At 43.2% G+C, this 16,538-nt stretch overlaps 1 protein-coding gene across 5 annotated transcripts in view; it reads left to right on the plus strand.

Moving 5' to 3' along the window:
• Positions 1-16,538, plus strand: part of pik3cb (phosphatidylinositol-4,5-bisphosphate 3-kinase, catalytic subunit beta) — a 120,672-nt gene that overhangs the window by 67,084 nt on the left and 37,050 nt on the right. For 4 of the 5 annotated variants that reach the window (XR_014601373.1, XM_084065442.1, XM_084065443.1 and 1 more), the window contains 5 exons: positions 1,031-1,260; positions 5,704-5,763; positions 7,735-7,917; positions 9,709-9,876; positions 15,016-15,105. Coding sequence is in view for 4 of the 5 variants with exons in the window: in XM_084065442.1 (XP_083921568.1) it covers positions 1,031-1,260; positions 5,704-5,763; positions 7,735-7,917; positions 9,709-9,876; positions 15,016-15,105 (731 nt within the window). In the remaining variant the exon portion in view is untranslated. The remainder of the gene's footprint in view (positions 1-1,030; positions 1,261-5,703; positions 5,764-7,734; positions 7,918-9,708; positions 9,877-15,015; positions 15,106-16,538) is intronic. The other variant, XM_084065445.1, reaches the window with a different exon arrangement.

Below are 16,538 nucleotides of genomic sequence, written 5' to 3' on the forward strand. Positions count from 1 at the left end.
ACAGTTTTTGAAAAAAAATAAAAAAAAAAAAGTCAAGGTTTTTCAAAAATAGCAGATCTACAAGCTCATAGCGCGGCACTCGGTGCCGCGCTATGAGCTTGTATATCTGCTATTTTTGAATAGCTTAAGACATCTAAAGTGACACAGATGCGTTCCAGGTATCAATGGGTTAAGACCTGGAACTGTGTCATTTTTAGATTTGAGCTAAAAAAAGCTTTATTTTACACTTTGGCTATTCAAAAATAGCAGATATACAAGCTCATAGCGCGGCACCGAGTGCCGCGCTACGGATACAACTTTTTACGTTATAAAACATACATTAACCACTTTAGCCCTATTTTATACCTGGGCTGTTTGAAAATAGCCCATCTACAAGCTCACAACGCGTCGCATACATCTGCTATTTTCAAATATTTTAGTACTTTAACTTTTGGTACTCTAAGTACATTTTGATACCAATACTTTTGTACTTTTACTCAAGTCAATGTTTAATTCCGGACTTTTACTTGTAATGGAGTACTACTTACTTCTACATTGCAGTATTGATACTTTTACTTAACCCATTAAGACCTGGAACTGTGTCATTTTTAGATTTGAGCTAAAAAAGCATTATTTTACACTTTGGGTTTTTCAAAAATAGCAGATATACAAGCTCATAGCGCGGCACCGAGTGCCGCGCTACGAGCTTGTAGATCTGCTATTTTTGAAAAATCGTGAAAATGTGTGCAAATCTTTGAATATATATATATTTCTAAAGCAAACATTTTTAACTCAAATCTTTGCTTCTGGGGGTCCCTGGAACAAAATATTTTGATGGGGGTCCGCGGCCAAATACATATAATTTTGGGGGTCTTTGACATGGAAAAGATTGAGCACCACTGATATAGAAACATACGTTTTTCAGAAAACTGTTGAGATTTAGGAGACATGTAGAATCGGCTTCAGGTCTCAATGGGTTAAGTAAAACGTTTGGGGAAGGAACAAGCAGTGGTGGAAAAAAGTACTCAAACAACCTCCCCACGCTCCACAGGCCTCCATGAACTGGACGCCCTAGAGAACCAGGAGGTGAAGGACTTCCGCAGTAAGATGTTTCGCATCAGCGAGGAGAGGATGCAGCACGTCCAAATGATGACCTGGACGGAATGGCTGCAGGCCTGCTTCTCGCCGCAGCTGGAGCCGGCGGCCGTGGCGTCCATCGCCGATGGCGTCAACGACAAGCCCGTCGACCTCAAGATCATCATCCACTTCGAGCAGTCCCAAGTGAGCCATCTGTTATGTTTTCACTGTCCATAGAACGTACATACCTTCATTCATGTTGAAACTGCCGATGGTCTGTGCATACTGTATATCTCTACCTGTATATTCGCTGTTAATGGACGGTGCATATAGTCATTTATATAAGTACCGTTTCACCGGAAACAATTTTTTTCCCCCCATCCGCTTCCTGTCTATTTCCTACTTTGAAACGCCTATATCTCCGAATCTGTTTCCTGTGGGGAAAACCGGTCATGCGCGATGCGTGATCCCCCCCCCCGTTGTAACTCGCCAGGGTAATGTTATGGTTCCAGGCTGTAGCCATGCTCATGGGACAACATGAATCGATGCTTTTTTTTGCGTGGATTTGCTTGTAACGCACGCGGAAGGTTTAAACCAACCCGATCGCCAGAGGAAACGTTCTCGTTGAACGTTTTTCAACGTTTCTCAAAATCCGTGCATAGACTACTGGAAAACCACAAATTCCGTGCATAGCCGCCTCGCATCTCCCCCATTGTGACTAAACCATTTAGGAGCCGCGCAGTCTCAAGGGAATTGTCGCCGTGTGAAGGACCACCGAGCGAGCTAAAGCGAGCGAGTTGCCGTCCTGAACATTGCGACATTCCCTTGAGCCTACTCAGTGCCGTTTGAGTTACGTACCGATAGGCACAGAATCGTGAATTTTGTTGTGGGGACTGCTCTACTTCCTGGGACTGGTTACGCCCACCGTGGGACTCCCCGTACATATGCACGGAATTTGGGGGTTTCTAGGCGACTATGCACGGAATGACGTGCACAAATCCGTGCAATGTATACTAATTCTCTGGCGATCAGGCTGTTTAAACAGCAAAGCGCAGTCAATGGGGAGAATGCTGGCACCCACGGTAAGTTGTTATGAAAAAATGCTGGCACCCGATGTATTAATAAAGAGCTGGAGAGACATGGGAGACTCCTTTTACTGAACAAACACTTTATAGCAATGAGTACTATCAGAATGTATATATATTTAACACTTATTTCAACAAAAGCAAATCACTTACCCTACCTTTAACTATTTAAATTGATTTAATTTAATTAATTGTATTTATTCATTGGTTTGGTTCTAGGCTTTTACTCTTGCATGTCCTTTGTTTCATTCTTACTGCTGTTGCTACTATGTCATCTGAATTTCCCTTATCGTTGTAATGGGGTATGGTTCAGTTTATGTACCCGTAGTGTTATTGTGTGGATTGGAATCAGCTCTGCTCATGTTGTACTTCGGGGCAACATTTTCTCTCCCAGGAAGGTAATTAGTGTTTGATTGGTTGTGAGAGATCGATCGCCAATTTCAGCCTTCATCTGAAAGTCGTCTGTGGTCATGTCCTCAGGTGGAAGGGATCTTTTCAACAGCTCTGATGAAGCCATTAAAGGGTCTACACCATGAATTTTAACTTTTTCTTCATTTGTGTGTGTTTTTGGTCTCCCCCACCTCTCTTCTGTTCCAAAAAATACCCGACTTCGAGCATGCAGGCTTTCATAGGCTATCTGTGGTTTTTATGTAAATTGGTCTGAAAACAGTCCGTCAGATTTGTTCCCCCTGCCTACGTCACGTCAGGGAACAATTCCTCCCGTTTTTCAGTTCCAACCAAAAAAAAAAAAAAGAAAAAAAAAACGTTTTTAAAAAATGATTTTTTTCTTTTTCTTTTTTTTTACTTTTTCCACACAGAACCAGGAGATAACATGCATACAAACTGGCTCAATAGCGCCCCGTGCCAAACAGGACAATGTGGTATTGCAGGTGAAAGTGCTTTATAAGCCAGAGAGAAGTTAGTTGGAATGAGTATATCTGAGGCTTGATTTAGGCTCAAACCTTTTGAAAAACGTTTGAGGGACATAAACAATATGATATTAAATATTATTATTATTTTTTTAATTCATGGTGTAGACCCTTTAAAATGCACCTGATTTTGGTCTGAATCTGCCCCATTCACCATGGGCCTTAAACATGAGTTTACAAGAGAAATCCTGTAATGTAACAGAAGATGAAAATCTATCGTCCGTTCACAACTATTCCACGTGCAAGCCAAACACCTTGGGGAATATAATACAGCAAGAGTGCAGCGAATGGACGCTAGTAAAACCCGAGCATGTTTACAGTACATACCCTGGGCTTCTCTCCCACTGTGTTTGAGGACACCGAGTGACTGAACGCAGTGTAGACACCCCAGTGTTGGCTGTTTCTCCAGGCCCAGGGGCTGGCTCCCTCCTGGTAGGGGGGGTGATCACGTGACGGAGCTCAACTGGTTAGCCATGTGACAGAACTAAATGGGTCAGCACCATCAGTGAAATCATGGCATCCTCCCTGAGGACGCCACGCACATACGCAGATGTTAGCATGGCAGCCCAATTGAGCTAACCCACTCTGATTAACCCATTAAGACCGGGGACGCATCTGTGTCATTTTAAGATTTCTTTGGCTATTCAAAAATAGCAGATATACAAGCTCGTAGCGCGGCACCGAGTGCCGCGCTACGAGCTTGTAGATCTGCTATTTTTGTAAAATCGTGAAAATTTGTGCAAATGTTTGAATATATATATCTTTTTAAAGCGTTAGGATTTAGAAAACTTTTTTTTAATCTGCCTCGGGTCTTAATGGGTTAAATGAATGTCTCCCTCTCGCCCTCTCTCTCGCTCTCTCTCTCTCTCTCATACAAATTGAGATTTTATAATCAAACGGATGTTTGTGTCCAAGCAGATGCTTGAATATCAGTTTTGATCAACGTCAGTCCCCCTCTCTCTAACACACACACACTCACTCACACGCACGCACACGCACACACACACACACACACACACACACACACACACACACACACACACACACACACACACACACACACACACAGAGGCCATCTGTGCCTCTGTGCTCAGGTGGACTGTTGTCAGGAAGGGAGCTATCTGCAGACACAATAAGCCGCATTAAGGACAGGAAGTGTGGTGATGGGGTGTTTTTATTGCTGTTGAGTAGACGAGGGCAGGGTCTCCTGTTTAACACTTCTGGTTTGTTATGTCCTTTCATTGGTCTTCTGTTGACTTGGCATTAATTTAACCACTTGAACCCTAGAGTCCCTTTTCTGGGGCAAACATTCTGTGAAAACAGCCGATCTATACGTGATTTATTAGATTATTGTAGAACCCCTCCTGTTTTTGCTCTACACTAAATATCCTTGCAGAAAATAGCCGATCTACAGTACAAGCTCACAACGCGTCGCAATGCGAATCGTGGTGAGCTTGTAGATCTGCTCTTTTCGTCAAATTTTCACCCCAAGACTAGATCGATGGTACGGTTCATGTGGTTAAAATAATGCTGAGGACCTTGCAGTCTATGTTGGTTATTGATGAGCGAAGGCTATTTTTCCCCAGTGTGCCTCTAGAAGTTTTAATTTCCTCTGAGGTACCAGCTCGATATAATACTATAAATAGTCATTTTAATAAGCCCAAACGTGGCACTGAAACCACAGCGGACTCGGTCACTATGGTGACGTGTATGAATTGAACATATCATATCGGCTCTGTCGGGTGGAACCCTCATATGTCCAAAACTGTCCGTTTTCAGGATTTAAATTCAAAAATAGCAAAAGTAGCAGATAGCTACTGGAACCGTGTCATTTTTAGATTTGAGCTAAAAAGCTTTATTTTACACTTTGGCTATTCAAAAATAGCAGATCTACAAGCTCATAGCGCGGCACCGAGTGCCGCGCTACGAGCTTGTAGATCTGCTATTTTTGAAAATGTGTGCAAATCTTTGAATATATATATTTTTAACTCAAATCTTTGCTTCTGGGGGGTCCCTGGAACAACATATTTTGATGGGGGTCCGCGGCCAAATACATATCATTTTGGGGGTCCATGACATGAAAAAGTTTGAGCACCACTGATATAGAAACATACGTTTTTACTCTTGAGATTTAGGAGACATGTAGAATCGGCTTCAGGTCTCAATGGGTTATGTAGTGGGTAATTTACGAAAAAACGCAAAAAGTTAGAATATGGAGATAAGAGGTTTCTGCCCGACAACAGCGATATGCACTTGCTGGCTGCTTGGCTGTTTTATTGCACTTTATTGTCTCGTCGGGTCAGGCCGTGTACTCGTCGAGGCAGAAACAGGCACACGGATGTCCAGTTGGTTACTTTAATACATGAACCCTCCAATGTGATCAGTTCCATTGTGGTACACCCGCCCGGTCACTCTGGATTCAGTCACTATGGTGATACAGTATGTAGGATTTAAAGATATGTTGTTGGCCATTTTGCGGCCTGCTACGTCGAGTCATGTTGTCATTTACATTTAGCGTTAATGAATTTGTTGATTTAATGAAAGGCTGTCTGTGTCTGTGTCTGTGTGTGTGTGTGTGTGTGTGTGTGTGTGTGTGTGTGTGTGTGTGTGTGTGTGTGTGTGTGTGTGTTCAGAATCAGAGGGCATTCCCTAGCTCGGTGGTTCCCAAACGGTGTACCGTGAGACAAGTCCAGGTGAGCCTTGGGATAATATGACAACCACGTTGCATTTAGAACGACCGTTTATACAAAAAAAAAAACGTATGATTTTTTTTTTTCAATTGACTATATCAGAATTTTGCATGAACTTGTTTTCCAACACAGAGGCGTATATACAGAGAAGTGTATATACCCTATAAATATATATATATATTTCAACCGCTGTCATTATAGGCAAAAAGTACTTTTTTCCCCAGATAAACACTATTGCCATTTTGAGCCCTAGGCCATTGGTGTGCCTTGGGCTCAAAAAGAAGGAAACTGTGCTAGACCCGTCTCCACATCTCTTTCTCTCTCTTTGTTCACCTCTCTCATCCAGAACAGAGTGTTTCTCTCTCGTGGACATTTTCCTGGAGAGAAGGGGATTGGTTCAGATCCACAAACGGGCACTTCAGAACCCATTTATGCTTTCAGCGCTAGGCAGAGCCAGCGTCAGGTTGTTGGGTGCAGTCCTATCATTTAATCTCCCTGGCGTACCCTCTCCGCCCACATTCCTCCCCCTCTCTCTCTCTCTCGCTTCCTTTCAGCAGAATATCTCAAGTTCACTCAGACAAAGTGGTCTCCATGAACTATCAGCATTTATCATGTTCTTTTCATACATCTCACCTGGGCCACAGTTCCGTTTGAATAACGCAAGCTCTTTCTCTCTCTCTATGCAATACTCTTATCAGAATAATGGAGGAAGAACTGGCCTTGGACATCCTATGTCCCCCATTATTCTATGGGGGAGCGTGGGTGGGCGATTGTCACTTTGAAACAGGAAACAACCTTCTACAAACTGTTGCGACAAAATTGGAAGCAATTGTCTAGAATGGCATTGTAGCTGTAGCATAAAGATTTACATTGACTGGAACAAAGGGCAGTAATTACAAACACTTAATTAGACAGGGTGTCCAGTCCACTGACTTTTTGTTATTTTGTATATATTATTTATCTATCTCACCGTTTCTCAACGTCTGGTCCGGGGACCACCAGGGGTCTGAGCGGGTAGAAATGGAACCAAATGGAACCTTATGGGTCCATTTTGTTCCATTTGTACCCTCTGTTGTGGTGCGAACGAATACCATAGACTCGGACAACTTTACTTTGCAATTAAAAGTACTTAAATTGCCTATACGTTTGACAATACAAAAATTAAGTGGAAAAGGGAGGTGGAACAATATTATGTTGGCATGTCAAGGTTCAAATGGAATCTGAATGCAGGTGTCTCTGTCTGCCTAATAAGCACACATGGGCTCAATCCCACTAATGAGGGATGGCACTGTTCACTGTCCTACTGTCCCAAGTGCTGGAGATTAAAGAAAATCCGCAGCCATCTTCAACACCCTTTCAGGAGTTAATTAACCCTTTAAGACCTGAAGAAGCATCTGTGTCACTTTTTGATTTGAGCTAAAAAGCATTATTTTACACTTTGGTTATTCAAAAAATAGCAGATATACAAGCTCATAGCGCGGCACCGAGTGCCGCGCTATGAGCTTGTATATCTGCTATTTTTGAAAAATCGTGAAAAAAATCTTTGAATAAATATTGTTTAAAAGCGTATGTAAATGTAACTCGAATCTATGCTTCCGGGGGTCCCTGGAACATATATTTTTAGATGGGGGTCCGTGGCCAAATACATGTCATTTTGGGGGTCCTTGACATGGAAAAAAGAACCACTGATGTTATGGCGACATGAATCCCCCCCACGGTGCCGTGCTATGAGCTTGTAGATCTGCTATTTTTGAATAGCCAAAGTGTAAAATGATGCTTTTTAGCTCAAATGAAAAAGTGATACAGATGCATTCCAGGTCTTAATGGGTTAATGGGGTACACTGTAGATTGGGTCCTCAGAGATAAATATGTTTTTCATCAAATGGGGGTCCGTGGCCTAATCCATATCGCTAATCCCAATCACTGCTCATCTCTCCCTCCTCCATCCCTCTCCCTCTCCGCGTTTTCCTCCAGGACACTGCCAGCCTGAAGGTGTCGCCGTCCACCACCCCTGGCGAGCTGATGGAGCTGGCCACGAGAAAGTGGCTGACCACCCACGGCCCAGAGGACGAGGCCCGCCGGGGTACTCAGTACGTACTGAGGGTCAGCCAGCGCCTGGAGTTCCTGTGCGGAGACCATCCCCTCTCTCAGTACAAGGTAGATGCTCAGAGCTCTGTAGATATGGACCTCACAGCGCTTCTGATGATGTGTTAATGTGAGGTGAGGCTGCGTAAAACAACGATGAGCTCAGACCTCTAGACACTGTTGCATTGTTTCTGTGTGTCCTGCGCCGTTCACAGAATTTCCCTCCTTTCCTAGTAACATAATACGGCATCCTTGCATTGCCCTTGGTTTCTTCTATGGAAAAAAAAACCCTTCCACTTCAGGCCTTCCATAATGAATAAAAGCCTTGAAACGTAAACTCTCTGTGACTGTAACAGTTAAAGCACAGCATCAACGTGTTGTGATTACAACAAACACAGTGTCTGAGGTCTGCTTTGGACCCGTATGTGCCCCTAATGGCCCCTTTCCATTGCATAGTCTCAACTGGGCACACCACGGCTCTACCCTCAATATTTGCCTCTCTATAGTACCTGGTACCAGCTACCAGGTTCTTGGATGTACTTTTTTTTCCCCATGCTCATCATCGCAGCCAAGTTCCAAGTGATCTCATGCGATCCCAAATGGTGGTGTATAACGCTGCTTAGTACTGATTTGGTCAGAGGAAAATCGTCACTGGCTGCGCACAGGCATCCTGTAGCTGGAAGTATTTGTCTGGTGCTTTAAATGGCTCTTAATTTAACTTTTAAATGGCTCTTAATTTAACTTTTAACTGACCTTGGTTGAAGTCCCACCACAGCCTTCTCTCCTGCCCCGCCGCACCCCTCCCCAGCCCATGCTTTCCCCCCTGCTCAGCTTCAGCTGTTTGTCTCAATTGGCGAGAGAAGTTGACACGCGTCCTTTAAAGAAAAAAAGTCTGCCGTTTAGATGTAAACGAGATGCAATGGAGCTGAACGGCTCAGTTGATGGCTCATTAGCTGTGTGTGTGTGTGTGTGTGTGTGTGTGTGTGTGTCTTGGCTTTGACCTTTTCCAGAGACAGTCTTCGAGGCACTCTGATCTGGAGTCATTAAGGCGATCTTGTCACATCTCTCCATTAGACATGCTTCTTACCCATTCACTTGCGTCTGTCTACTCTGCTGTACCTGCTGTGCTGATCTAGTCAGCTGGTCAGGCATGTGCTGTATATGCATGTTAACTTTCTCTGAACTTAGTGTACGGTATTTAATTACAGAACAGCACAGAGCTGGCTCCCTCTCCAATGAAATAGTGCATTATCCTGTGAGTTGTTGCCTGAAGTCAAGTGTAAATTCTAGTTTGAATTAACGTAGATAGTTGCTTGGATGACTAGACAGACAGACAGACAGACAGACAGACAGACAGACAGACAGACAGACAGACAGAGAAACATACTGTACACAATAATGCATAGAACATAAGAACAGGGGTCAGAGGCAACGTTTTAAGCCTAAAATGTACAGTATGAGAACAAAATAATTTCACTCTTATGTACTGTATGTACTTAGAAATAAAAATAAAAACGCCTTGCCTTGACGTTAACCATGACAACATACACAGTCTACTGCCGTCTGTCATTTGATGTTATTATTGTAACAACATAAAATGGTATACTTTTGTTATCGTGTGCTGTTGTATTGAATGTTCTCTGATATGTACAGTGCTGCTGCTGTGGGTAAAGGAATTTCCCTTTGGGGGACAATAAAGTCTTAAGTCTTAAATAATGAACCCGAGGGAGATATTTCCCGTGCCAGCACAGTCTTCTGGGGTTAAATAATGAACCCGAGGGAGATATTTCCCGTGCTATAGCACAGTCTTCTGGGGTTAAACGCTAAACCCTGCATTCCTCTCCTGTCTCGTCTGTGTTGCAGTACATTCGGGAATGTGTGCAAACCAAGGAATCTCCCCACCTCACCCTGGTCCATACCCAGATCGTCCAAGCCATGTTCGAGAAGGAGATCAAAGCCATAGGAGCAGTGGTCACCCGCAAGTCCTCCAACCCACCTCTACCACTTCCACCCAAGCGGAGGATCCCCACGGTGAGTCTCAAATAGGGATGTTAACAATTAATCGATTAATCGAATTAATCGATTAAGAAATTATCCGATTAAATCAAACAATTAACAATTAATAAAAAAAAATAAAAAAAATAATGAATTTATGTTCAGAACCCAAGATATGATGATTTGAAGATTTTCTGCTCCATTCACTTCTTGTTTAACTTACTGAAAAAGGCTGTATCTCGGCTCCTAAGCACTTTTTTTTAGGATTTTTTTTTTTATCTGAAATTAAGATTCTCAGATTTAAAAAAAACGCCGCTTATCAGTTAACCGGTTAATCGGTTGATAAGGTTATCAATTATCAATTAATGAATTGATCGATAATTTGCATCCCTAGTCGCAAAACGTGTGCACTAGAGCCTGACCGATGTATCGGCCCGTTGTTTGACTTTGTTGGCGACATCGGTATTGACAATTATGCAGCCGATGTGTCCAGATTTTTAACCACTTTGAACCTGGTGTCCCCATTTTGGGCTCCAACATCAAGGTCAACATTTAGATTTTTTTTTCAAAAAGGTAAAAAAAAATAGTAGCTTACAACATGTTGCGCTGCGATCTTTTTTTTTTTTTGCTTTATTCCTTTCCACCGGCTGAATCTAGGGGTTGGAATCCTCTGCGGTGTACCAGAGCCGAGCTATACGAAAACATTTGGCCGTGTTCGGGGGAGGGAAGCCGGGCGGATGATCTTTGTCTCTACGTGTACTCCTATGGGCTGGGCTCAGGGACGTGCAGATAGCACAGATAGACTCTAGGTGGTGCTAGAGCAACTGCCCTTTGCCCTCTTGACCAGAAGTGCCCTCCAATAGGGACGAGCATGAATTGCTGAAGCCCCGCCCCCTCTGTCTTCCCATTGGCTGGCCTTTAAACAGCCATAACTCAAGTTCGCAGCATGCTACGGAGTACAACTTTTGTACATGGACTAAAAGCACAAATAGGGCCGAACTGTAATTACTTAAGCACCGCCCCCTCTGTCTGCCCATTGGCTGGGCTTTAAACAGCCATTATTCCAGTTTGCAGCATGCTACCAAGTACAAATTTGGTAAGTGGACTCAGACGACCAATAGGGACGAACTGAAATGAGTTAAGCCCCGCCCCAAAGGCACCGCTTCCTTCACACAGGGTGTGATTTTTTTTTTCAGTTTACAGCAGGGGTCTTCAACAGGGGGTCCGGGACCCCTAGGGGGTCCTCGGAGTTACTACAGGGGGTCCGCCAAGTCCTTTATGTGATATTATTTTTCTTTTTACCATAACCACTCGAAACCTAGCATCCCTTTTCTGAGGAGAACTTTAGCAGATCTACAAGCCCACAACGCCTCGCAGCGCGAGGCGTTGTGGGCTTGTAGATCTGCTATTTTTGGCAAAGAGGTATAGGTGTAGAGGGAAAAAAGAGCAGACCAAGTAAACAAAAAAAAAGTACTTGAGCGCCTGCCCCTCAAAATGTCTGTGCACGCCTCTGGCTGGGGTGGCACCGGTCACTGGGGATTGTTGAACTGGAGGAGTAGGCCCTACGTCCTCCTGGTGGGGGCTCCTCACTGGCAGGTGAGGTACAACAGCAGTGGCAGGCAGTAGGAGGAATTAATTGGCACAACATTGGAAAAAACGTGGTACAAATAATTGGCTACTCTAAATAAAATAAAAGGACTCTCCAAAATCAAGATCAGCATCACAACCAAACTTATGGCACCGGTCGGGCTCTATAGTGCAGTGGTTCTCAAACTTTTTCATCTCAAGGACCCCCAAATTGACACTTATTAGCCCGCGGACCCCCATTTCAAAAGATATGCCAGGGACCCCCATAAGAGAAGATTTTTATTACGGCTCTAGCAGTGATTCTCAACCATTTTAATTTCAAGGACCCCCAGTTTGACATGCATTAGGCATATCTCTGGGACCCCAATTTATATAGTAAAATCAATGTTAATTTAACTCTGAGAGTGTACAAATGGAACCAAATGGACCCGTTAGGGTCCATTTGGTTCCATTTGTACACTCTCAGAGTTACAGACCCATAAGGGTCAATTTGTTTCCTAACTATCATTTAGCTGGGGACCCCCTGGAACTCTCTCAAGGACCCCTGGGGGTCCCCGGACCCCACTTTGAGAACCAATGCTATAGTGCACCTGACCTTTTGTGAGTGGCACCGACGTTATTGTGAATGATCTATTATTCTCTCCTCCCTGAAAGAGAGCAGCTTCTCAGTTCAGTTACAACAGACAAGGCAGGTGTGCAGGTTTACAGAGTAAACATCATGTAACTGGTGGTCATTGCCGTGCCACCTGCCTCTCACGAAGGAAAAGGTGCATTGCGTGCATTTAAAAACGGGTCAGCCCTGCCCCGCACCAAGCCTTACCTTCAACAAACAAATACTGGCAGCTGTTCATCACGGCTTTGATGTGCCTCCATGCTGTAAAGGTCAGGTACAATTTAATTGGCTCTCCATAGCAAATTCCCCTGATGGCATAATTGCCGGGTGCCATGGCGATGGTGTCCCATGGAGACGCATGCCTTGTCAAAGGGGGATAGTAAATAGTAGGGTTGTCAGGTATCCATTTATCCATATATCAGCCAAATATTAGTTTTACCAAGTGGAACGGCTGAATGTACAAACTTTTAGAATAAATGCTAATTTACAGTTGCAATAACCCATTCACATGACATTTGCATTTGTATACAGTATATCATTTATTAACTACATGATAATTATTCCTGGATAAATAAAGTTGAAAATAAAATGGAGTGGTACAGGGATGATGTGTTTTTGTAGGGCAACCAGGCAGTTATCCCCACCAGGGGTTCCAATCACAGATTTTCAATGGAATGTTTGCAATGGATTTTGGATAATAAGAAAATAAGCTCTGCGGGCAAACAAAGGCTTACGATATTAACACGTTTTGCTCCACAAATCACCGCAGTTTTAAACCACACAATTACTAAAAGTTTAAAAAGGATGGATACAGAGGAGATTAGAGTGTTAGTTAAGTTTAGTGGTGAAACAGCTAATTGAACTAATCAATAAAGAAATTAAATAAAATCAATGTACAAAAATAGCAGATTTACAAGCTCACAATGCATCACGAAGACTTGTGATGCGAAACGTTGTGAGCTTGTTAATCGGCTATTTTTGCATGCCACAGTTGTAGACCAAATATAAAATATGTAAAATAATATAATGTAAAATCCACTGTGTTCAATTATCCATTTGTAACTGTGAGTGTACAACTGGAAACAAATGGACACGTAAGGGTAACTCAGAGTTGAATAGAAATTACAAAATCCTGATGCCAAAGGGTTTCTTTTTTTATTTCATGGAATTTCTTAGATTTAAAAATAATGTGTTTATGAAATTATTTTGAAAAATGTTTAAATTAGTTTTCATTACTGAAAATTTTAGATTGTCTTGGGGGGAAAAATGTTTGAAAGTCTTTTGAAACCCACTCACAGCAAGAAGGTCCTGGGTTCGATTCCCACCGGGGACGCTGTGGGCGCTGGGGGCGTGTCCTCTCCTCCGCGTCATCAGCGCCCATACCCTAGGTGGGGTTGGCGAAAGGGCCTTCTCTGTGTGGAGTTAGCATGTTCTCCCCGTGTCTCCCAGGGTAGTTAATACCCTCACAAAAACATGTAGTAATCCTGGTCGCTATACCGCCTCCCCCATGACAGCTGGGGCGCCTGATAGAGGGGAAGGGAACTGGTTGGAATAACGTGTTCCTTCCACGCGCTACGTCCTACCAGGGAAACTCCCCCCTGTCAGGTGACAAGAAGGTCAGTTGGCTCTCATGCACTGAAGGAAGCATGAGCTCGGCCCTGGCCTCCCCAGGCTGTGGGGGACTGGTGTAGCGCTGGTGTAGGGCTGGTGTAGCGCCCAGGGTCACTTAAGAAATTGGCACCGGGTGAAAAAAAATGGGTTACAAAAAACGCGGGATAAATATTTGAAGAAAAAAAAAAAAAAGTCTTTTGAAACGATAATAACTTAAAAAATAAAGGGATATTTGTGGTCTGTGACGCAAAAATGGGTTCCGACGCACCGTCAAGTGTCAACTCTGATCTAAATGGTGGGAGCAGAGTGAGCGACAAGGGGGACAAGACAGTATGTTCTTGGGGGGGGGGGGGGTACAGTTGCACATGATGGCAGCATATGTGAACAAACACAAAGAAATAGTCTCTCTCACACACAGACTGAATTACACTCCAAACTGTAACATGTGTTCAAGCACACGCACAAGACAATCAAAACGAGCCTCGCACTCAACTCATGTGTTATTCACAACACACATGGTCCCTGTCGGGCAGAAACCGTTCATGTCCAAAACCGTTGCTGTTCAGGAAATGGGGGGGGGGAAAGAACCTCTGTTCCAATGGATCCAATATAGTTATTATTTAGTCACAAGCTCTTGTTAACACTTTCCTTGGTTAAATATTTATAAAACCCACAGACAGACTTTCAGCGTGTCACTGTCATGCGACAAAGTATAACATAGAGCATTCATTTGTGATAAAAACATGTAAAGAAAAATAATTGAGATACAAGGTTTCTGCCTGACAGCTATGATATGCTCGCAGACACACACACACACACACACACAGTTGGCCAACATCAGGAAGTGTGCTAGTTAGTCATGATCGTGGGCTCAAGCCGTGGGCCAGTCATGTGATGATGTTTGTCCTGACGACTGCTGACCCTTGCAAATCCACTCTGCTCGACATCACAATGACCTGCCTGACCCTCGTGAGGGTGTGTCTGTGTGTGTGTACTTTTATTACTATACTTCTGAGGGCTAAATATTTCCACAAGTATAATATAGTTTGAGAAATAGACTTTGTGAGAACAATTTTCCTGGTCCAAGAGAAATGTTTTAGGCAATTATTTAGAGGTTAGGTTTAGGAGTTGAGATGTTGGAGTTATGCCTAATTTATACGTTGCGTGTCGGAGCAACAACAAACTCTGCTATTTTTAGCTTTAGAGTTGGGGCTAAAAATGTCATGCATAAAATTGTGTGTGTGTGTGTGTGTGTGTGTGTGTGTGTGCTTCCAGTGAATGGGTTAGATCATGTGAAGTGTCAGTGTATTGATGTGCTATTCTTGGTAAATGATGTCTTCTGTATCCCTGCCTCCCTCCTCCAGCAAGTCCAGACGAGTGTTTGGGACGTGTCCAGCCCGTTTAAGATAGTCCTACTAAAAGGCAGCAAGGTGAACGCAGAGGACACTGCCAAGGTAACGTGAACCAGCTTTTTGTGACACGTACATACAGTATAGTATGTTGACAAAGATAACATCATATACTTCCTTCTCACTGTGCATACTAAATCTCTTGGCCCAGAGCATTTGGTGTAGTCCCACCCCATAACTTCACTGAGGGCTAAATCTCAAAGAAACGATAACGATGCAATGCTATGGAAACTCGCTGGTACCAAGGGACCAGCAAGTTGTAACTGACATTTGTCTTAGCTGCACCTCCTCTGGGAAGTACTGCAGATCAACCTCTTTTTTTAAATTAATTTGGGACCCTATTTGTTTTAAAGCAATGCTAAATTTGTCCTGGAGTGAACATGTGGCTCTCAATTTTAGAGCACACACACACACACACACACACACACACACACACACACACACACACACACATTTTGTGCTTACCAGGCAGTGTGTGTGCTTTCTGAAAAGTTTATATTGGTGTCTAATTCAGTAAATCGATAAATCTGTGAATTGATTGTCCCCCACTCAATGACATCTGGGAGGTACAGTCGCCGTCTGTGAGTTTGTTTGTTTGTTCATTCAGTGTAGTGTTTGCCACACAAGCTATGATAAACCCATCATATTCTAGATCTAACAGCACCCTGGTCATAAACGTTCTCCTATACCACCAGAACAGTCCACTATAATGTTAATGTTACTGAAAACATTTGAGGCAGGAAATGGGCACTGTAGCATCTGAAGCTTGATTCATATTTGAGATGTAATATGCCTCATTTGACATTTAAGTGTTTAGTAAGTTCAATTCATCAACTTGTATATCGTCGCTGTCGGGCAGAAACCTCCTATCCCCATATTCTAACTTTTTGTGTTTTTTGGGGCGGTGTAGCCGCCCCCTATAAGTGAGTTTTGGACACCGACCAAAAGATTTGTATACCCCCTAACCCTTCCATTGTTAATGCAAATCGATACTTTTGCAAAGTCAGCCAATCACATTACAGCTAGTGTCATCACCACTAACTGTAATGTGATTGGCTGACTTTGCAAATTCAGGACTGTGATTGGCTAGCGAAACACATGACACATGTGCAGCCCTATGAATAGCAGTATTGACTTTGAAAGAAGTCATTCATCCTTTTTTTAAAGTGAGTCATGTTGTGATGACCACACACCGCCCACTTCACACTGGGTGGGATTTTTTTTTTGTAAAATGCCCTACTTGATCATACAGCGTCACACAAAAGCAGATCCGCAGTAGCTACTTTTGCTACAGTATATTTGAGTCCTGAAAAGTAACAGTTTTGGAGGTTTCCACGTTTGTCTTTTGTGAAGCACATAACATCCCTGTGAACAAAATGTGCTGTAGTACAGTGTATAAATAAATGTGACATGACTTGATTTTTAAGTACATTTTGATGCCAATACTTTTGTACTTTCACTCAAGTACATGTTGAATT

The sequence above is a fragment of the Gymnoscopelus microlampas genome (genome assembly GCF_963454915.1).
Source record: "Gymnoscopelus microlampas genome assembly, chromosome: 8".
NCBI classification, from domain to species: Eukaryota; Metazoa; Chordata; class Actinopteri; order Myctophiformes; family Myctophidae; genus Gymnoscopelus; species Gymnoscopelus microlampas.